This window comes from Acomys russatus, chromosome 7 (assembly GCF_903995435.1).
Source record: "Acomys russatus chromosome 7, mAcoRus1.1, whole genome shotgun sequence".
Lineage (NCBI taxonomy): Eukaryota > Metazoa > Chordata > Mammalia > Rodentia > Muridae > Acomys > Acomys russatus.
The window spans coordinates 49044616-49067771 of NC_067143.1; the positions used below are offsets into that span (position 1 = coordinate 49044616).

At 42.0% G+C, this 23156-nt stretch overlaps 1 protein-coding gene across 1 annotated transcript in view; it reads left to right on the forward strand.

Moving 5' to 3' along the window:
* Nars2 (asparaginyl-tRNA synthetase 2, mitochondrial) overlaps positions 1 to 23156 on the forward strand; it is a 102767-nt gene that overhangs the window by 60737 nt on the left and 18874 nt on the right. Inside the window, exons 7-11 of the mRNA XM_051148960.1 lie at positions 112 to 244; positions 8081 to 8179; positions 8284 to 8321; positions 12066 to 12132; positions 16675 to 16812. Of these exons, the coding sequence (XP_051004917.1) occupies positions 112 to 244; positions 8081 to 8179; positions 8284 to 8321; positions 12066 to 12132; positions 16675 to 16812 (475 nt within the window). The remainder of the gene's footprint in view (positions 1 to 111; positions 245 to 8080; positions 8180 to 8283; positions 8322 to 12065; positions 12133 to 16674; positions 16813 to 23156) is intronic.

A 23156-nucleotide genomic window follows, 5' to 3' on the forward strand; every position in this document is an offset into this window, starting at 1 on the left:
GGGCCCAGCATAGATGCAAAACATTTTTTTTTTCTTGAGAGCTGAGGGTATTTAAATACTTACAATGACGCATGTGTATCCTATTTTTATGTTCTTAATCTTGAATTGCAGAGCTTTTACCCAAGTATTTACCTTTGGGCCAACATTCCGAGCTGAGAATTCTCAGAGCCGGAGACACCTGGCTGAATTTTACATGGTTGAAGCAGAAATTTCTTTTGTTGAAAGCCTGCACGATCTTATGCAGGTAGGTATACAGTTTGTCGTTTTCAAGAATCCCTGACGTTATTGTGCTTCTGCATTATAGAGATTCATGGGGGTGGAAAAAAATAGCAATCTCTTTAATTAGTATGCCTTAATTCCTGCTTCATGGAGCAGTTGAGAATTACCCAGAGGTGTGTGTATGTCTGTCTGTCTGATTGATACTTAGTAATTACCCAGAAATAATTAACTGTTACTATTTTAAATTCTCTCTCTTAGTTTGTATTTATAATTTTATAATTAAATTTATAATTAAAATCAGTCTCTTAGTTTGTATTTATAACTGTCTCTAATTTAGTAATTCTTGTTAGCTTTACTTTCTACTCATTGTATATCTTATTCTTTTATTCACCAAGTAATTGATCGTTTTAAAGCATAGGCACCACAGGTTGGATAGAGCCATGGCCATATGGCCCTGTCCTTTTCTAGTAAACTCTGTGACGGGTTTCTTGCCACCAGAGTTCTTTTCCTTCTCTTTCTTTCTTTCTTTCTTTCTTTCTTTCTTTCTTTCTTTCTTTCTTTCTTTTCCTGAAATTGTGTATAAGAGAGAAAGAGACAGAGACAGAGAGAAATAAGAAAGAAATGAGAGAATGAGAATGAATACCCAAACAGGCCAGAGGTGTTAGATCTGCCCTGGAGCTCGCGGTGCAGGTAGTTGATAATGCATCCATCCTGGGTGCTGGGAACTGAACTCTGGTCTTCAGTAAATAACCACTGAGCCATCTCTCCACCCCAGAGTTTTGGTTTTAAATTTTATTTATTTTATTTTATGTGTATAAGTGTTTTACTTGTATGTATATGCGCCACCTATGTGCAAGTTGCCTGCAGAAGCCAGAATAGGGTGTGAGAGCTGCTGAAACTAGAGTTGCAGACAGTTTGTGAACAACCTTGTGAGTTCCCAAGAATCAAACTCAGGCAAGAACAGCCCGTGTCCTCACCTGCCCAGCTGCCGCCAGTCCCTGCTGTGTGAGGCTTTAGGAATGCTCTTGAGAACACCTCTTGTAAGGAAAGGATCTGAGTAGGGGGAAAGTTGAACTGTGGTACATTTACAGAAATAGCTACCTTTACTATGAGGAAGTTAGGAGCTAGAAATAACTTCTTAGGAGAACGGAGGGCGGGGGCAGGGCTTTTGTACTTTTCCCCCTATGGACCAGTTAGTTTGATGCGGTTAGCTAGCCACAAAGAAGCACAACCTGGAGTAAGACAGTGCCTTTGGGCTGGAAGTTCCCGAAGAGTCCATCAGCAATTAGTACTGCCAGAGAGTGTAGTCGGCCATGTATTGTGACGCCTTCTGCTGATTGTTTAGATCAGTATCACCTGTGGGACATTTCTGCTCATCCCTACAAGGAGTAGGAAGTAATGGGCAGAGTGATTACTGCCGGCATGTGATGCCTAAAGACAAAGATGCCGTGCACCATCCTGTCATTCACAGAATGAGTTCTCTTCCCCTGAAGGATTATCTAGTTCAGAATGTTGTTGCCAACTGTATGGAGATAGGCTCTGAGTCTTAAAGGACAAGATGCATTCTGTAAGCAGCTTTTTTTGAGCCCACCACCCAGTGTTTTTTCTTCCCTTAGTTACTGAGAGCATGGGAGGGAAAGGAACCACTCTCAGACTTCCCCATATCTGCTTACCCTGCATTTCTACTACCTCAACATGCATACCAAAGGGAAAGGTTGTGATGGTAATGTGGCAATATGACAGGATTGCAAAATACTTATATTTCTTCAAGTTTTTTTTCCCATAAGAACATTGAGAAATGGATAAGTAAATACCACTGTGGTAAATGTAAACAGAATTCATTTCTAGATTTCCATACAGTGGGTAAAGATAATTGCTGCCAAGCCTGGTGACTCTTTGACCCCTGGGACCCATGGGGTGGAAGGAAGAACTGATTCCCACTGACCTTCACAGTAGTAACATGGTATCACAAAGTTAACCAATAAAATGTAATCATAGGGGCTGGACATGGTTCTATGGTTAAGACACTGGCTGCTCTTCCGGAGGGGGCTGGGTTTGATTCTCAGCACCCACATGGCAGCTCACAACCATCTTTAACTACAGTTCTAGGGATTCTGATGCCTTCTCCTGGCCTCTCAGGGACCAGGAATACATATGGTACATAGTCATACATAGAAACAAAACACCCATGTAAAATAAAAAATAAACCTTTTAAAATATGAATAACAAAATTTAAAACATATTTGAAGTGCATCATTATTCCACTCTCTGTTTTCCTCTCACTCATTCATTCTGTGTTATTGAGGTTATTTAAAGATATTTTAGCTGGTGGATTTTAAGCACTAATGATAAATGTCCAAGACTAATGTGAACCATAACAGCAGTCATTTTATCCAGAGCATTACCACTCTAAGATACTTCTGCTCATATTATCTCATCTACATTTCAAAATAAGTCTGGGAGTAATAAACAAGGTCAGACAATGCTAAAGAGATGAGTAGTTGTGTGTCCAGTGGCTTCAGAAGAGATGTGTCTGGGACAGAAGGCAATTCTAGTGACACTCTGAGAAGCACACAGTGGCTTCCCATGACAGCTTTGATTTATGTCTGTTTTATTAGCATCATGTTCATGTAAACTTTTAAGTTTTAAGGCATGTATCTACCTCTGTTACTATGACTGCAGTCAAAATATAGAGCAATTTTGCTATTACAAAACAACTCCAACTTGTTGCTGCCTTACATTCTAACTCCTCCCACGCCAGCTGCTAATCTGCCCTGTCTCTCTTAAGTAATTTGCCCTTTGCAGACTGTCATGTGAGCTTTAGTAGTGTGTGCATAGCTGACTCTGTCTTCTGTAACTTACTGTACTAGATATCAAATTCTCCCGTTGGCTCGTTTGCCATTCATGCTGGAGAACATTTGGTTTGGTCCAGTCTTTGAAAGCAGTGAAGAAAGTTGCCATAAATTTTCAGTGCAGGTTCTGTGTGAACATGGTTTTCATCTCTCTTTGGTAAGGTCTCAGGAGTGAGATGATGAGATCCGAGTTTGCTGTTTAATTTTTTCTTTTTTCAGGAATTTGTCTGGTATACAAAGTGACTGCACCACGTTGCATTCCTACAACTTATATGCAAAAACCAGTTTGTCTGCTCATCACCAGTACTTAGTCAAGGATGTGCTGTGTATGTGGGTCTGTGAGAGAGCTAGACAGATACACACTCACGAACACACACACACGCGCGCGGTCACACAGAGAATGAATGAGCACGTGTGATTCTGTTAGCTAGGCATCAGCATGGGATTGCTGTGTTTCCCCCATGTCTCTTGAGGTTCTCTGTGTTAAACATCTGTGCATCTGCCTATTAGCCATTCATTTCTTTAGTTGATTTGTTTGTTTTCTTGTTGCTGAGCTAAGACTGTTTTGGATTTTTGAGGCAGGGTATCACCATGTAGCTCTGATAGCCTTGAATTCAAGACTTATGCTCCTGTCTACCTCCTGAATGCTGGAGAGGTGTGCTTCACCACACCTGGCCCTTTGTTGTGGAACTTTGAAATTTCTTCATTTTCAAATGTAAATCTTTCTCCAGGTATATAATTTGTAAATATTTTTTCCAATTTTGACAGCTTGTTCTTTTGGTTTTTTTTTTGTTTGTTTGTTTGTTTGTTTGTTTGTTTTTAACTCCCTTAGCACTACCATTCCCAGAGAAAAAGGGTTTTAGCTTTAGTGAACATTAATTTTCCAATTTTGAATTGGTAGGGTAGCACATATCTACAGTCCTTGACTTGGGAGGCAGAAGGAGAGGATTATAAGATCCAGGCTAGCCTAAGCTACAAAGTGAGGCTGATTCTAAAAAGACAAAAGAAGACTTACCATAAAAATAAAATCTTAAGACAATAAAAGTATCCACAGTTCACAGGATATGGCAGCATATACAACTTTGATCCCAGCTCTTGGAAGGCAGAGGTAAGAAGAGCTCTGTGTGTTTGTGGCCATCCTGGTCTACATAGCAAGCTCTAGTACTGCCAGAACTACAAAAAAAGACCCTGTCTCAAAAGAAAGAAAGAAAGAAAAGAAAAGAAAAGGAAAGAAGGAAGACCCCTTTGAGGCAGTTTCCTTCATAACTGCACAAGAAGACCTCTGACTAGTGTTTTGAGTCTCAGTGCTGACTCCTGAAGCCAACAACAACTAAGCACAATCAGATGGCTCAGAGTAGACAAACGCCCTTGGCCATGGAATCTTGATGACCTCAGCGCACTCCCAGGAAGCCACAGTGGGAAACAAGAACCAGCTTCTGAAAGTTGTCCTCTGACCTGTACCATGGTACAAATGTGCTGACAGATTTGCTATTTAAGTTACTCTGCTAGTAGTACTCAGAGCATATATTATTGAATGATTCAATTAGAATATAAATCTTTTTCCTGAAGGGAGAAAAAGTAACCTCTTTTTCTTCCAGTCCATTTAAGTTTTGACTCTGAATGTTAATAAAAAAATTTCATTCATGAATTATAAGTAATTAATTATTAAAGACAATTTTAGTAATTAAAAAAAATGTCTTATATAGCCAGGCGTGGTGGTGCACACCTTTAATCCCAGCACTCGGGAGGCAGAGGCAGGCGGATCTCTGTGAGTTCGAGGCCAACCTGGTCTACAAAGTGAGTCCAGGACAGCCAAGGTTACACAGAGAAACCCTGTCTTGGAAAAAAAAAAAGAAAAGCAAAACAAAAACAACAAAACAAAAGTCTTATACTCACCCCTCACTGTAGTTTATGTTTTATCAGCTGTGTTTATAGAACTTAGTGTGAAAGTTTGGGATGGAAGGCAGGGATTTCCATCTTCAAATTAAATCCGTAGCTCATAAGACAACGGTTACACAACCCAGATGGTCAAAGATTGTGTTCTTCACGGTACGGAAGGACCGTGCCCTCCAGCTGCTCTTCTCCCTCCTATGTGTGTGGGCTTTGCTTGGTAACTAAGGATGTGACCCTTGTAAATCACTCACATATGGCTGTGTTGAAAGGTGACAGGCTGGAAGTGCAGGACCTTTAACCACTGGTTTGTTCCTCTTTTCTCAAGCCCCTGGCTCTACTCCCTCCCCACTGGTTTGGTCGGCCTCTCTTTTCCTTTTAGAACGTACACATTCTGTGTATGGTGCTTTCACGGTCTTGGTGTTTTGAAGCAGGATCTTGGATAGTCTAGATGGACCCTCTTGACCCTGCCTTAGCCTCCCTAGGACTAGGGTTACATGTGTGCTGCTGCCACACTGCCGCACTACCACACTACCACACTGCCACACTACCACACTGCCACACTACCACACTGCCACACTGCCACACTGCCACACTGCCACACTACCTGCCACACTGCCACACTGCCACACTGCCACACTACCACACTGCCACACTGCCACACTACCACACTGCCACACTGCCACACTGCCACACTGCCACACTGCCACACTACCACACTGCCACACTGCCACACTGCCACACTACCACACTGCCACACTGCCACACTGCCACACTGCCACACTACCACACTGCCACACTGCCACACTACCACACTGCCACACTGCCACACTACCACACTGCCATACTGCCACACTGCCATACTGCCGCACTACCACACTGCCACACTGCCACACTACCACACTACCACACTGCCACACTACCACACTGCCACACTGCCACACTGCCACACTGCCACACTGCCACACTACCACACTGCCATACTGCCATACTGCCACACTGCCATACTGCCACACTGCCATACTGCCGCACTACCACACTGCCACACTGCCACACTACCACATTACCACACTGCCACACTACCACACTGCCATACTGCCACACTGCCATACTGCCGCACTACCACACTGCCACACTGCCACACTACCACACTGCCATACTGCCACACTGCCACACTACCACAGTGCCATACTGCCACACTACCACAGTGCCATACTGCCACACTACCACACTACCACACTGCCACACTACCACACTACCACACTGCCATACTGCCACACTGCCACACTACCACACTGCCATACTGCCACACTACCACACTGCCACACTACCACACTGCCACACTACCACACTGCCACACTGCCACACTGCCATACTGCCACACTACCACACTGCCACACTGCCACACTGCCACACTACCACACTACCACACTGCCATACTGCCACACTGCCCAGTTTATGCAATGCTAGGGAGCCAGGCAACCACTCTCCTAAAGAAGCCATATTCCCAGTCCTATTTGTAGGCTTTGAACTTTTTCAAACCTACTTTATTTGGGGTTCTTTAATGCTTACACCTCCCTTCCAACCCACCTACCCTAGATAGGAGAGAAAAGAGGTTAATGCGAACAGGATAAGTAAATCTTTTTCAACTCAGGTCCTTGGAGCAATTCCGCTGGTGTGGTCAGCAGGATCACAGCAGCCCCGTTAAACAGCAAACCAGCAGTTCAGCAGAAGTTACTGCAACTGCAGCCTCCAAAACCCAGAGCAGCAGCCAGAACCCGGAACCTCAAAGCATTCTCTGGAGCTGTTCTCTCTAGGAGCATCTCGAAGTGGAGTGATGAACAGCCAAGACCAAAGAGCCCTGCCTCTTGTTTGGGGGACATGCACGCACGCACACATGCGCGCACACACACATACACACACACACACACACACACACACACACACACACACACACACTCACATCCTTTCAGAATCCATACTAGGATGTCTATCAGTTGGCAAAGACCAGGCCCCTACAAGAGGCGGTTCCTCTTCTAGTGGACAAACATCACTTGTTCTCTCACAAGTCTGTTTCCAGTGGAGAAACACCACATACCTCACACAAGGCTGTTTCACATCCCACACTTGGTATCAAAGCAAAAACATGTTTACATCCACCACACCTATTCATATTGATAGTTTACATTTTTATGTTACGTAGACAGTGAACTATCTCTCTTCTTAGAATATAAAGTCCTTAGAAACTTTTAACTCCATTTTGTCTATTCCCTTCAACTTTTCTGTGCTCTTATTTCATTTTTGGATTCTACTTGTTTTTCTATCCCCCCCAAATTAGCTGTTGTTGCAATTTACACTATTGGTGACTTAGAAACTCAGACTCTTAGTTGGGTGTGGTGGCAGCATTAATGATGCAAGTACTTTCTATGAGTTCGAGACCAACCTGATCTACATAGTGAGTTCCAGACCAGCCAGGGCTACATAGTAAGACCCTGTCTCAAAAGAAATAAATAAGTAAACTAATAAATAAAATATTTCATAAATATTTTCCATTCTAGTTGCTACTTCCTTTTAAGGAAAACATGTCTCCTATGAGTCTTACAGGGATATTCTTGGTAGCCTTAGTTCTTATATACTAATTTGTTTTTATATTTAAAAAAACAAAGATATATACAATTACTGTTTAGATGCATGTTGTTGCTTCTCAAATTTTCAAGTTTCCTTTTCTTTACAACTGACTGACCCAACCACTTTGCAAATAGTTCTCTCTTCACAAAATCTAATAGCATGTTTATTTCTCTGCACTAGGAACTAAGCTAATACCCCAGCTTATTTTAAATCATTCTCACAACAGTCCTGTCAATGAGATGCTAAGATTGTCTTAGTTCTGCAAGTGAGTTCATTAATATGTAAAGAGACACCCAGTCAATGATAGCTGTTCATTTGACAACTCATTTCAATACCAATATTGATCTGAGTTGCTGTAAAACATTCAGGGATTAACAAGCTTAATAGATTTTTTAGCTGTTGGAAGCTAACGGAAGGTCTTTCAAACTCTGAAGCCCTTAAGGTTTTTGTGTAAAACTGCTGCTCAAGCAATTGTGTCTCATTTCTCGTAGGTTATGGAGGAGCTCTTCAAGGCTACCACCAAGATGGTTCTCGCCAACTGTCCTGAAGATGTTGAACTGTGTCACAAATTCATAGCTCCTGGCCAGAAGGTAGTAAGTTTGTGGATCGGCCAAATACATAGCTCTTTAGGTATATTGATTATATATAATGAATATAATTACATGTAAATTTTGTTCCCTTTTGTCTTATCAAGGACAGACTAGAACATATGCTAAAAAACAACTTCCTAATGTAAGTAGATATTATAATAATTTTTCTAAATTTTGCTCATATTTGGCTACTGTATCACATTGAGTTATAAGTTTTGTTTATGTATCTCTGTGTTTATCATATCAGATTTGAAGCAAGACCCGTGTCTTAATTATTTTTGCTGCTCATAGTTGATAACCTATATGTCATTAAATAAATTAATCATAGCAAGATAATATAATTATGATTTGTAATACTAAAATTCATACCTTATACAGTAATCCGTGGGTATTCCTGGAGATTTGTTCCCAGAACCCGATGTACAATAAATTCTGCATGGTGGAGGCCCTGTATAAAACGACATGCTATTTGCAAATAAGCCGTACACATCTACCATATCACCTCTAGAGTACCTATACTAGCAATTAGTATGATTAGATCCCCAAAGCAAACTAAAAAAATTACAATGCCTTTCCTTTTTTTTTCCACAAGCACTTTGGAAACAGTTTCTGGAAAGGCAAAGAAATATTCTTTTATGGGTATCAGGAAACATCCTTAGTAGAGAGGCTTTGAGAAGCCCATTCAGGGTACCCAGTGTCAGAGCTGTAATCTGAACTTGAAAGGCATGCTTTAATTAAGAGGGAGTGGGGGTGGGGAGAATGGAGGAGACTGTTGTCCCCAGAAGAAATACTAAGAATAATGAAACAGTAACGTAACAACTGTATAAAAACTACTGCTTCTTAATATTGCTCAGCGTAATTGGTAGATCTTACAAAGTAATTGATGGACTAGAACAATAGACCGTCTAAGGAAAGACCTGCAGACAAAATATTTTACATGTACAAATACTCAATTTTTGAATGTTTCTATAACATTACAAAAAGTAATCACGTGTTCTCATTCAGTTGAAGCAATTAGTATTACTAAAGAGTCAGAGGAACTCAGCACCTCTCTCTTTTATTCTGACGAAACAATGAAAATGCAAGTGTTAGAAATACTGTCCTGCCATTGAAAGCAGGAGCTAAGTCAGCAGAGCAACCTCTTATTTTACATGAGGGATCTATGGCAAGTTGCTCATATTCTGTACAATAGTCAACTCTTAAATTATTGTTACTCCTACAACCAAATGCCACCACTGTTTACTTAGAAATTGCACAGAGTGTAATTTGAGTAGAATGTTCATTTTAGAACAAAGTCTGTCACTCAAAGCATGGCTTTGAGAAGCTGGCTATATTTGTACAGTAAAGACGTTTTCCAGTTAATTTGTATAGGTGTGAAATTCAGAGCATAAGTTTAAACTGGGTAGATGGTCCTTCAGAAAGTTTTGTAGATTCTTTTTAAATCATTCAAAATGCTATTGTTGTATTTTCCTACAATTTGCAAGAAAACCAGTATGTTCATACGCTACTGGTGTGTTCATATGCTACTGGTGTGTTCATGTGCTACTGGTGTGTTCATGTGCTACTGGTGTGTTCATATGCTACTGGTGTGTTCATGTGCTACTGGTGTGTTCAAATGCTACTGATGTGCTCATGTGCTACTGATTTGTTCATATGGTACTGGTGTATTCATATGTTTCTAGTGTGTTCATATTCTACTTGTGTGTTCATATACTACTGGTGTGTTCAAATGCTACTGGTGTGTTCATATGCTACTGATGTTTTCATATGTTACTGGTGTGTTCATGTGCTACTGGTCTGTGTACATTTTTATGACCTCGGAAAAGGAAGGCCATTAAGTTTGGCAGTAACCTGAGAATACATAAAACTTACAAATTTTAATCTAATAATCCTATTTTCTCATATCCATTAGATAGGTGTGTATAGTCATGATTTATAGTAGCAAAATATTGGAAACATCTGAAATACCATTAGTGGGTAACTAGTTAAAGTAGATACACATATATTTATATATATACATTTATAATTGGAATTTTATTTTTTAATTAAAAAAGTGAAGTTCTTGCTGGTCAGTAGTGGTGCTCATCTTTAATCCCAGCACATGGGAGACAGAGGAAGGTGGATCTTTGAATTCTAGAACAGCCAAGGCTACACTGAGAAACCCTATCTCAAAAAACAAAACAAAAAATGAAGTCGCTCAGTCAGTAGAGGACTTCTCTCTCAAGCATGAAACTTATCTCTCATGGCCAACCCTCAGCATCACCTAAAACTGTATGTGGGGGTGCATGCGTGTGATCCCAGTGCCAGGAAATAGAGGCAGGAGGACTGGGGGTGCAGGGACACCTTCAGCTACATAGTATATTTGAAGTGCTCCTTGGCTACATGATACCTTTCCTAATAAAACAAGTTTTTCATCACAATACAAGATCAGTAGCGTACAGTCTGGAGTAAAACAAAAGTGTATGTGACATGTTCTCTGACATTTACTAAAATAGATGGTATAAATATTTACATATTTATTCATAATCTCCTAAAGGGGTATGCAGTAGTGGAAACAGTGAATAGAATATTTGAGAGGAGAGGCTGGGAAGATTTCTCAGAAGTTCAGAGCGCAAGGACCCATGTTCAATTCTCAGCACACACATACTGGCTCACAGCCATCTGTAACCCCAGTTCCAAAGGTTCCAACGCTTTCTTGTGGCCTCCGTGGGCAGCAGCACACATGTGATGTGCACATATACACACAGGTGCTCATAAATACAACATAAAAATAAAAACGTGAGAGGAACATGCCGGGAGATTTATGTGCTTTTATTTTCCTTCCCCTTCTTTCCCTCCCTCCCTTTCTTCCTTCTTTCTTTCCCCCATGGTCCTCCTCTCTTCCCTTCGACCTCTCTCTTCGTAGCTGTGACTAGCCTTGAACTCCTGGGCTCAAGCACTTCTCCCACCTCAGCCTTTAGGTGTGTGCACATGCTGTGGTGTTTTTCATGTTAGACACAAGAGTTTCTTACTGAGAAACCAATGCTAGCTTTCTCTGCCATCTTAGAATATATTATGAAGGCCCAAGGCAGTGCTCATGATCCGACGGCCGTTCTTACTGAATTCCCTGGGACTTTCCCCCTTGTTCTGTGTGCTCCAGTCACGCTGGCCTTTTTGTTCCCTCAGTGGGACAAACTGTTCCACACAGCAGACCCTGAGCTTGTGTTCTTTCTGTCCACTATACTCCTCCCAGCGATATACACAGTTCATGGGGGTTTTTTTGTTTTTTGTTTTTTTTTTCTTTCATTTTCTGATGCAGGTTTCTGTTTAAATGTCACCAACTCAGGGGGTCCTTTCTTGAGCATCTTCTCTAAAATGGCTCCCTAGACACCTTTCTTACTATATTTTTCCTTATAATTCTACCTGTTTATGTATTTTTGCCCCCTTCCCCACACACATACCTCTTGGCTCCAAGAAGGCGGGAGCTTTTTGTTTTTATAGTGTCTCCAGTACGTAGAATGCTGCTTAGCATCTAGCGGCTGTGACACACGTTTGCTCGATGAGTAAATAATAAGCGACAACTTCCAGAAAAGTCTTCTGCTCTTTGAGCCTCAATATTTCATACCTTTTAGCAGAATTTTGGTGTGGCATGGATATCGAGACGCTGCTTTCTGAGGCAGCTTTGGTGCACATTGCGTGCGGTCAGGCGTGGGCTTACTCAGCAGCCACTTCTCTTCATGCAGGTCCCACTTTCCTAAGGGTAGCTCAGTCCAGATTCCTGACTGCTTGTACTCATGCACGACCACACAGATTATATTGGAGTTGGCTTTGTTTTTCTAGTATAAGCTGGCCTACTGTAGAATAGTTCCACTGTATTAATCTTTCTCTACTTTTACATTTTCTCCAGCATCTCTTATACGGAAGCAATTGAGATCTTAAAGCAAGCATCGCAGAACTTCACCTTTACACCCAAGGTAAAGTGTGTGTGTGTGTGTGTGTGTGTGTGTGTGTCTGTCTGTCTGTCTGTCTGTCTATGTCTCTGTGTGTTTCCCTATCATCTTTAGTTTTAATTTAATAAAATTACATAAATTTATTTCTTTTATTAGTAACGTATGTGTTTATGGATCTGTGCATAGGCTTTGTGACTCTTTTGTTGGATGTGGTTGAGAATAATTTTGAGACGAGTCTCATTACGGAGCCTGGCTGACCAGGAACTCATTATGTAGACCAAACTGACTTGGAACTCACAGAGATCTGCCTGCTCCTCCCTCTCAAGTACTGGGATTAAAGGTGCATGCCACCATGTGTGGTGGTGACAAATGACTTTAAAGAGAACCCTATCATTTGGAATAGAAGTAATAAAAGGCTTTAAAGGACTATGCCAAGCTTAGGAAGATGAAAGTTCAAATGCAAAAATCATAATCATAGACTATTACTATTAGTTCAGTGTTTTCACAAGTGTATTCTAAATGACATTGAAAGCTGATAGACAAAGAAGTTATAGGATTAAATATATTTTGGCAACAAATTAACCTGATGCACACATACCTAGTAGCTAATGAAAGTTATTATGAATGACTGCTTATCATTGCAACAGATCAGATTCTGATCCAACAGAGTACAGTGAAACAGATAACATGGGACCAGTAATAAGTGATGGGGTACAAGGCCTGTCTCTGTGATACAGGCAGCAGGAGGTGGCCAGACTCCTTTTTTCTTCAGAACAAGAATACATTCTCAGCTGGAACTGCAGTTTGGTTCTACCACACACCACCTACTGTGGTAGTGTTTTCTTTTTCTTTTTTCCTCTTACTGAAACTAAAATTTTTTTCCTCATATAATATCCTGATTATGGTGTCCCCTCCCTCTACCCCTTTCAGTTCCTACCCAGCTCCCCTTCTTTTTGTTTTGTTTTCTGAGACAGGATTTCTTTGTGTAGCCTTGGCTGTCCTGAACTCACTTTGTAGACCAGGCTGGCCTCAAACTCGCAGCGATCCACCTGCTTCTGCTTCCCAGAGTGCTGGGATTATAGCTGAAGACTATTGCCCCCAGCCCACCTCCCCTTCTATCTGGATCTGTACCTTTTCTGCCTCTCTAATATAAAACAAACAGGTTTCTAAGGGATAATAATAATAATAAAGCATAATAAGATAAAACAAAAGCTAGTACATACTTGAAATTGGATAAAACAAACAAATGGAAAAGAGCCCAAGAGAAGGCACAAGAAACAGAGACCCATTTGTTCACTTGCATGCTCAGGAATCCCATAAAAACACTAAACTGGACGCCATGATGCATACGCCGAGGACCTAGGGAGGACTGGTGCAGACCTTGTGCATGCTGTGCCAATTTCTGAGTTCATATGAGCTTTGATCATGTTGACTTAGAGTACTTTGTTTTCTTGATGTCCTCCATCTTTTCTGTCTCCTACAATCTTTCCCCTTCCTCTTCTGCAAGGTTCCCTGAGCCCTGAGAGGGGAGATTTGATGGAGACCTCTTATTTAGGCCCGAGTGTTTCAAGGTCTTTCATTCTTTGTAGAACATCTGGCTGTGGTCTCTGTATTTCTTCCCATCTGCTGCAGGAGGAAACTTCTTTGATGATGGCTAAGCAAGGCACTGATCTAGGAGCATAGCAGTACGTCATATTAAGAGTCATTTTATTGCTGCCTACTGGTTATTTTAGACCAGTAATACTTGGTTTTGCCCTTGGTCCCTAGGCTATCTAGTCTCAGGTTTTTGGTCACTTGAGCAATGTCAGGGATTGTTCTACCTTGAGGAGTGAGCCTTCAGTCAAGTCAGCTACTGGTTGGTTACTCCCACAAGCTTGGTGCCACCATTGAACTACCATATCTTGCAGGCAGGACACCATTGTCAGCCCAAGGGTTCAAGATTGGATTAGTGTCTCTTTCCTGATAGCTTTGAGAAGAACCTTTCTATACCGAAGATACTAGACCATAAGGGTGAAAGTTCTATCTATACACCAGCTCGACTCTCCACATTCAGTGAGTTGTGTGGGTGCTGTCTGCAGCAGGGGGGCCTTGCCATCATTTTGTGGAGAACAGCTTACAGTCTAGACAATACCCTGGGTTGTATGGAGGTTCCCTTTGACCAACAACTCAATCAGATGTACAGATCCCAGTACTGGAAGCTTCATTTGATGGCAAGAGATGCCCAGTTAGGACTCTGCCTCCCCCACTATTTGGCAATGTTAATTAGATCATCTTCGTACCATTTCTTCTAACATATCTTCAATGCCTGAGATTCTCGCTTCCATCTCTTGTATTATGTTGGTGAGGCTTTCTTACCACAAGGTTCCTGTTTGCATTCCTAAATTTTTCACTTCCAGATTTCCCGTAGCTTGGGTTTTCTATATTGATTCTGTTTCCATTTTCAGGTCTTGAGCTGTTTTACTCGTATCCTTCTGCTATTTGTTTGTATGTTCATAAAAAAATTTTAAGGGATTTATTCCTTTCCTCTTTAAGGACATCTGTCTTATTCATAGAGCATTTGTTGTGTGCTTTGGCTGTGTTAAAACACTCACGGCCGGCTGTGGTAGGGCTGCAGGGCTGTAGTGCAGGCATGCTGCTCTGGCTGTTAGTGACTGTGACTTTACACTGGCGTTAGCCATCTAGGTTTGGGAAAATGGTAATTCTTGGTGATGACATCTGGCCTAAGACAAGAATTGGGTGGGTGATTTGTTCCTTGGAACAAGATTCTTCCGGGATCCTGGTAGGTGTGGCCACTGAAGGGTCCACGCAAATGTGTTTCTAGGTAGTGGGAGCTGGCACGTAGGGATGGGAGTGGGCCGGAGGTGGGACCAAGCAGGTCCACTGCAGAGAGGAAAGCAGGATGTTCCACCATGATCTGCTTAGTCCTCTAGGAATGAGGCAAAGAGTGAGGAGAAGCCACAGCACGTAGTCTGCTACAGGCTGAGGGTGGGGCTAGGGGATTGGATTTGGAGGAGCAGAGAGAGAGGTGAAAGTATGCCTACTTATTTCTCTGGCCAGAATGGCCTGTGGGTTCCCATGGAGTGCCTGCTGGGGCTGGGAGCTGGGCTAGAGTTGGAAGTGGAGATCTGTGTGATCCACTGGAGGGGCGTGGCTGCAGCAGGGGCTAAGATTGGAGGCTTGGGTTTAGAGGAGCTGAGGGAGAGGTGAAGACCTCCAGTTAGTAGAACTGCCTCCCTGGCTGGAGTCCAGGAATGACCTCCCTCCCATACACACACACCCCAACACAGGGTTTCTCAGCTTTATCTTCCATTTATTTGTGTGCTCATTTGGTGAAGACCTGATGCCGCTTGTCAGTCCATAGCTGAGAAGACTTCTGTGATTTCTGCAGCCAACTGAGAATGCAATCATACTAACTTCAACACAAAAATAATACAAATAGATATTCTTGACTAGAGAATTGGAATGTCCTCACTTACCTTTATAAAAATCGGGGCAATTTTATAATTTTTGTTTATGCATAACTGTTAGATGTAGGCCAATCTATATTTTAAGTAGGGGAAATTACTCTTTTTTAAAAAATGAGTCTAAAGTAGTTTTACCTAATTGTGCAACTTGTTTAAAGTGTTTGTGGGGTGGAGGGTATTGCCAAACACGTGGTAATAGTAAGGGAGCATGGTGTGCTACCTATGTCTCTAAACAACCCTTTACACTAGCGCCATCTCCATTTGCTAGATGCTCTTACAGAGTTTATCAGTGATGAGCTTCTTTGATGGATCTCATGTGGTCTAGCTGGCCTCAAACTCCCTGTGTTGAGGATGACATGAGCTGCTGATCTTGCCTCTACCTCCCAAGGGTTGGCATCATAGGTTTGCACCTGCAGCCAGCAGCGCTTGTTGGTTTTAAAGCCAATTAATTCTTTGTGTAATTTCTATCTTGATATTTCCTACCAAGCTTCGTGAAGTCAAAACTGATACCATGTGGGGTTTGTTTGTTGTTTCCTTACTACCAGTACTTAATATGCCACCTGGACTTTAATAGTCACAGTAGTATTTACTAAATAAATAGGCCAAACAGTGTTATTACATATTCATCAGAGAACATCTTAAATATGAATTGACTTTTATTAAAATAGAAATTCACTGAGAAAAGCCATCTCACCAAAGATAGGCCCAGCATTAGAGGTACTGCCACCGTCATTTAATTTCCTGAGATTTAGAAACAGTAAGTAGGGGACAAGCTGTAGGCAGTGTTAATAAAAACCGTAACCCTGCATCAGCTTTATCCCTTTGGAAAGTATGTTGTTTTTCTGCCTGTGCTGCCCTTGCTGACTGCTACTCCCTGAGATGGGACACAGAAACAATAGTGTTTATCTACCGATTTCAGCTTTCATCTTTCCAGGCCTTTGGCCGTTCTTATTAGCAAGCATTTCCCTTTAGTTTAGTCAGCTGTGTAACCTTGGCAGACAGCTGCACACATCACTGAGCCCCAAGGAGAGAAAGCCCTTGGAACTGGTACAGTTGTTTTTCTGTGTGTATTTTAGCCCTGTCTTCTTGTTTCTCGTTACAGTGGGGTGTTGACTTACAAACTGAGCATGAGAAGTACCTGGTGAAACACTGTGGCAACACACCAGTCTTTGTCGTTAACTATCCGTCAGCACTCAAGCCCTTCTACATGCGGGATAATGAAGACGGTCCTCAGCACACAGTAAGAAAATCATTAAAGACGTATGGGTCATCATCTGAATCTGGATCCTCCCCTTGTTTCATTTCATTAGCTTTAAGACTATTTCCTTAAATTAGATTCGTCAGTCTTCCCACAGAGCCCAGTATTACATTCTAAACATACGTCTCATTTTTCTCACAGGGTGTCCTTAGTTTAGCAGATCCAAGTATAAGTGGGTGTCGTTTTGCCTTTGCTTTTGTTTGAATAACTGAGTTCTCGCAGTAGCTTAGAACACTGGATAACAACACCAGCTCGATGTCAAGTTCAATATTGATTAGGAGACTCCTGGGAGGGAAAGCTAGAGGACCACAGATAATGCCACTGGCATGATCAGGCAGGAGAACAGGCAGCTTAGAGTTCTTTTGTCTGTGCTATATATAGCAACAGTGAGGGAAGGCAATGGAGGGGCTGAGAAGTTCTTAGCAGACTGCCCTGCCACAGGCCTCACCTGCCTATCTCTCTGCCTCTGTTGGTTCTCTGGTCTGGTCACTTTATTTCTAACTAGTTTACTCTTCTGATGTCCTTTGTCTTTGTTTTCTTTCTGCTTACAAGATGAGCTTTAGGAATATACTTTGGACTTATGAGATACCTATTGAATATATATATATATATATATATATATATATATATATATATATATATATATATATTGTTATTGGTTATAGGTCTGTGAGACAAATATAGTTATCTCAAAAGTGGCCAGAAACATAAATTTTGCTATCCACTATCTCACCACTTACTTCTAGAAAACGGAGGCTCTAGCCCACCAGTAAGCAAAGCATTCCCATCTTAGGTATACACAGACATCTGTTTGAAAGTTTCCTGTTTTCCTCTACAGTGTTGTAAGACAGTATCAGTCACATGCTGCCATCTTGTCTTAAAGTCCTAGAGAAGTTGCCAAGAAACTTGTTTTCTCTATTTACCAATGAAAAATATACAGAGATAATTCAGCTGTGCTATGCCTATCCCACTGTTGCCCTGTGTGTTCTTCCATGTAATGTCCCTAAATGTGGTGTTTTTCACAGTGCTTCATTCTATACTGCCGTAAACCCTGTTTGCAACCCTACTCAGAATTTGTGTAGCATGTAAAGAAATAGTAAAACTTTGTAACAATGTGTTTATCCTTTCATAGTCTAATGTAATTGTCTTAGTCTAAACTGCTCCTTGAAATTTGCATTTTATTTGTTTTTTTTTTTCACTTTGTAGATCAGCCACATTTTCTGCTCCTTGGTTACCACCTCTGACACAGTCTCCTCTTCTGCCGTCTAATGCAGCAGTTCCTGGTCAGTTCAGTAGTGATCTTCCTGCCATTAAGCCCGAGGGCTTTTGGAAGTCTTTTTGATTTGCCCTGGCTGCATGATTCAGCGCCATCAACTTCTTAGCCTTCAAACCCTCTCATCCCCTGGCTTTGTGGCATGTGTCCTCTCACTTCTTTTCTCACTGGTCAGTCTTCTGTACAGATTGCTTTTTCGCGGTTTATCAGATGTTGGGATGCCTTACGTCTACTCCTGCGTCTTCTTTCCTCTTGCCGGGTGACTTCATGTGTTCCAATAGCTTATCATTTATTCTAGAACAACTCAGAACTTCAGTTTAAAGAAGTCTACTTGAGGCTTCTCTGTTAAGTTCTGGCCTCGAATATTTTTATTATTGTTATTATATTCATTTATTTATTGGAAGGCACACATGCGTGCTCTTGTATGTGTGTAGAGTTTGGAGGACAACTTGGAAAAATATGTTCTCTCTGTTCTGCTATGTGGAACTCAGGGATCCAACCCAGGCCATTAGCCTTGGTAATGAGTGCCTTTGTCTCCTGAACCATCTCACCTGTCCTGCACTCATAGCTTACTGCCTCGTTAATACTATTCAAAATTTAAATGCTTGTCACATGCAGTAACCTAAACTGAGTCCGTGACTTCTCTTCCTCCCTCAGTCTTATTTGTTCTCTTATCTTCCTTCCTTCCTTCCTTCCTTCCTTTCAATAGGGTCTCACTATGTAAGCCTAGCCAGGCTGGATCTCAGTGTGTAGACTAGGCTGGCCTGAAACTCAAAGAGAACTCAAAGAGATCCACCCGCTTCTGCCTCTACCTCTGCCTCCTTAAGTGCTGGGATTAAAAGAGTATGTCACCATGTCTGGCCATGATCTTCTTTAAATATCTTCTCTCCCTGTGATTGTAGAAATTCCACACCTGAGTCATCTGTGAAGTCTCTCCTCACTATGGTACGCAAGCCATTACTAACTTCTGACATTTTATACTTCTAAATCTATCTTAGATCCATTCGTTTATTTTCATGTCTCCTTTTACCTTTTCAGTTAAGATCTCTTCGTGTGTTACCTGCACCTTTCCTGTGGCCTCCTAACTTCTCTCCTGGGTCTGCTCTTCCCTGCACAGTCGCCATTCTTGTTTCAGCATGAGATGTTAGAAAATGGGAATCTAAGGCTGAGTGTGATTGCCCAGTTCTGTAATTCCACCGCTCGGGAAGATCAGGAATTCATCATTAGCATCATCTAGTTACTTTGGGGCCAGCCTGGACTAAATGAGACCTTGTCTTTAAAAAAAAAAAAAATTAAAATGTAAAGTTGATCATGTTTCGTGAAGACAGGGTTTCTCTATATAGCCTTGGCAGTCCTGGACTCACTTTGTAGACCACACTGGCCTCTGCCTCTGCCTCCCCAGGTGTTGGGGTTACTGGCATGCACCACCACCCCTGGATGTTAGCTCTTTTCTTCAAACCTCCTGTTGCTTCTACTAAGCCAAGTCTAACTGTGCCCACTGTGCTCATTCTTTGTTACGCCCACACCCATCACCCTTCTGCCAGCTTAGGCATCCTCCTACCCTGGGCTCCTGCACGTGCTCTGTCCTTGAACAGTCTTCTACACCTCAGTAATTTTACTTATTCTCCAGATCACCTTTTTTTTTTTTTTTAGCAAGAACCTTCTTTGACCATTATAACTAGTCAGAGACATCTTTCAGATGCTGTTAAGTTTCAGATCCAGTGCTACTCAATTTTAAAATTTAATGTAATTTTTTATTCATTATTTGAAAATGACATATATGTATGCAGTATACACAATCCGACTTTGCCACCCCCCCCGCCCACCCCCACCCCCCCAACCCCCCCACCCCCCCACCCCCCCACCCACCCCCCACCCCCCGCAACCATCAGCTACTAGTAGTGCCTCAGGCAGGGGTGGAGCCTTGTGAGCCCTCCTCCATCTGCGTTGGAATGCTGGCTGTCTGGATCTTCCGCAGGTCACCACAGGTCACCACTGTGAGTTTATGAGTCCAGTGGCCCTGTGCAGCATTTTACAGCAGTCCTCCCTACCCTCTGACTCTTACATAGGTTCTACCCTCCTCTTCCATGATCCCTGAGCATGCTATACATGTTCCATTTGGGGCTGAGCAATCCCCACACACTTGTTCCTGCATGGGGACCATGGCCTTGCAATAAGAAGCTTCTCTGGTAGGGGCTGAGCACTGCATAGACAAGTCAGTGAATCCCGTTGAATCTTAATTTATAAAATATACATGTTTACGATCCCTCTTGGTTCTTAGGTGTTAGAAACTAGCCCAGCCACGCAGTTCTAGATATTTCAGAAAGTTTCAGTCAGGGTTTTAGGTGGGACTGAGATCTGCAGTCTGGGGTTGAGGACTAGTAATGTATAAAATGTGTGAAGCACTGTTGGGGTAGCAGGAAGTTAATATGGCATTGTCTCTCATCCACTCTAACTGTGACAACTTTACCATGAAAGATACTGTAATGCTAGTGTTCCTGTGTATGTGCTACTGTCACCTGAGTCCTGAAAACCAGTTGTGCTCTCATCTGTCCTTCTTGCCTTTGTACGTTCTAGGAGGCCTTCCGTCTTTTTGATGGTGCCTCAGACCGTACAAGCACTGCAGTGAGACTTTAGTGTACTTCCATATTATTTGAAGTGCTATAGCATATGGCTTCTCATTACCATATTGTTTAAACATGATTTAATTAAGATATTTACATTAGCCATAGATAGTAGCATTAATATTAGCAACTTTGGTTTGTTTGTTTGTTTTTTTAACATATAAAAAGTGACTGTTTATACGCCTTAAATAATCTTCAGTGGTGAATGTACAAACCTTGGGGCATATGAATAAATACCTTATTTCTTTCTTTTGAGTTTGGGGAAAGTTCACAGGAGTTTATGCAAGAGTTTTCTCTTAGTTAGCTTTAGCTCTCAACTTGACAGCCCATGGTTAGTCAGGGTTAGGGTTTGAGCAGACTGGCCTCTGGGCATGTCTATGAGGCATTTCTTGACTGCTAATTGATATAGGCCAGCCCAGTCCACTGTATAGTGCCATCTCTGGACAAGAGACCTGAGACTATTTTAAAAAGCTAACTGTGCTGGAAAGATGGCTCAATGCTTAAGAACACTGGCTTCTCTTTAAGAGGACACACATTCAATTCCCAGCACCCACATAACAACTCCAACTGCCTGTAACCCCAATCCCATGGGGATCCAGTGCCTTTTTCTGGCCTCCACAGGCACCAAGTACACACATGGTACTCAGGCACACATGCAGGCAACACACACACACACACACACACACACACACACACACACACACACACACACACACACACACACACACTTTTAGCTAACACAGGAGGCAGAGGGAGGCATATCTCTGAGTTCAAGACCAGCCTGATCTACATAGCAAGTTGCAAGCCAAACAAGGCTCCATAGTGAAACCCTGTCTCAAACAACAACAAAGAAACAAAGCAGGAAAAAGACAAGTAGCTGCGCAGAGGCTAGGGAGCAAGCCAGTCCGCAGATTGCCTCCATGGGCCCTGCTGCCACCCTGGCTTCCCTCGGTTATGCAGAAGATGAAATAAACCCTTTCCTCTCTAAGTTGCTTTTCATAGTACTTATCACAACAGAAAGCCAACTCCAAGAATCAGTGAAATCTTAAAAAGTGAAACAGGTGTGAAGGTGTGCATGGTGGCTCGCTCATGCAGTAGGGAGGCTGAGAGAGGAGGGTTGCTCTGAGTTGGAAGCTAGCCTGAACCACAGAGTGAGTTCCAGACCAGCCTAGTCTACAGAGTGAGAGTACATCTCACTGTCCCCCCACCAACCCCTCAAAAAATAAAAAACAAAACAGTGAAATAGAGGTGTTTCCCTGGTATTTTCCTCAAGCAAGTGAACGATAAGAATAGAGATATTTAACTTGTGTTGAAAACTTTGGGCTTAGAGTGGCAGATAGAAAAAATGGTTTTTCTACAATAATGGTGTTCCTTTTCTTCAACCTGCTCCAAAAAGATGAAGATATGTAGCCTGCCACAATGAAAAGTACACATGATTGAGAGCTGGAGGTTTGAAATCTAACACTCTTACCATTTATCTGTATGAGTATTTACAACCGTCTGCAGGCACAGAGCCTTACCATCTCCCTCCTTACAGTCAGAGAACCAGGTTAGATGCTGAGGTGCAGCTCTGAGATTCTCTGATTTCATGTGACCTGCTTTTCTTTGCTGACTTAGGTAAGAATACACATAAATTACAGTGCATAACATTATCATCTGAAGGTCTAATATAATGAATCTAAGGAAACATGGAAAATGCCATGTGCTCCTGGGTCCGGGTTATTGACCAGTACCATAAATGCATATAGAAATGCTCAGCTATGAATGTGTGGCTTCTCATTTGTAACTTCCAAGTGTGACTAGGAAAAGTAATCACCCAGCAGTTCTGAATGAGGCAAATCAGGACTACCAGGTAGTGTCGGGATTCTCAAAATAGTGTCAGGATTACACAAGTTTAGTATTACATCAGAAAAAGTGACCCACCAGTGGCCATTCAGCAAAGTATGTGCTGTGCAGTCACTTGGACAGCCAGCCAAGGAATAGCTAGTGACCTTCCCTGGCCGAATGAACCTTGAACCAACAGAAATAGAGAAGAAGTTGCTAGTTTTACTTAATGAGGGTTAATGGTTGCCCTGGCAATTTATATCAAATAAAAGCATGCACGATAGCCTAGCTCATTTCGCTCGTGGGTTCTTTATAATGAATGGTGTGCGTACTGTGGATCGTAGGGATAGGGGACATATATAAAGAGCGAAGACTTTAACAGGTGCATGATAGTTTTTAAAACTTTTATTGGTGTCCCGTTTCTCTCCATTTTAGTCTCCCCATTTTCTTATAAACAATGATTTAGTTAAAGCAAGAGATATAAAAGAGAATACAGATGTCATCTAAGCCTTTGGGTAAAATGGGACTCTAAAGAAAGCTGCACTGTGGGATGGAGAGATGGCTCAGTGGTTAAGAGCACTGGCTGCTCTTCTAGAGGACCCAAG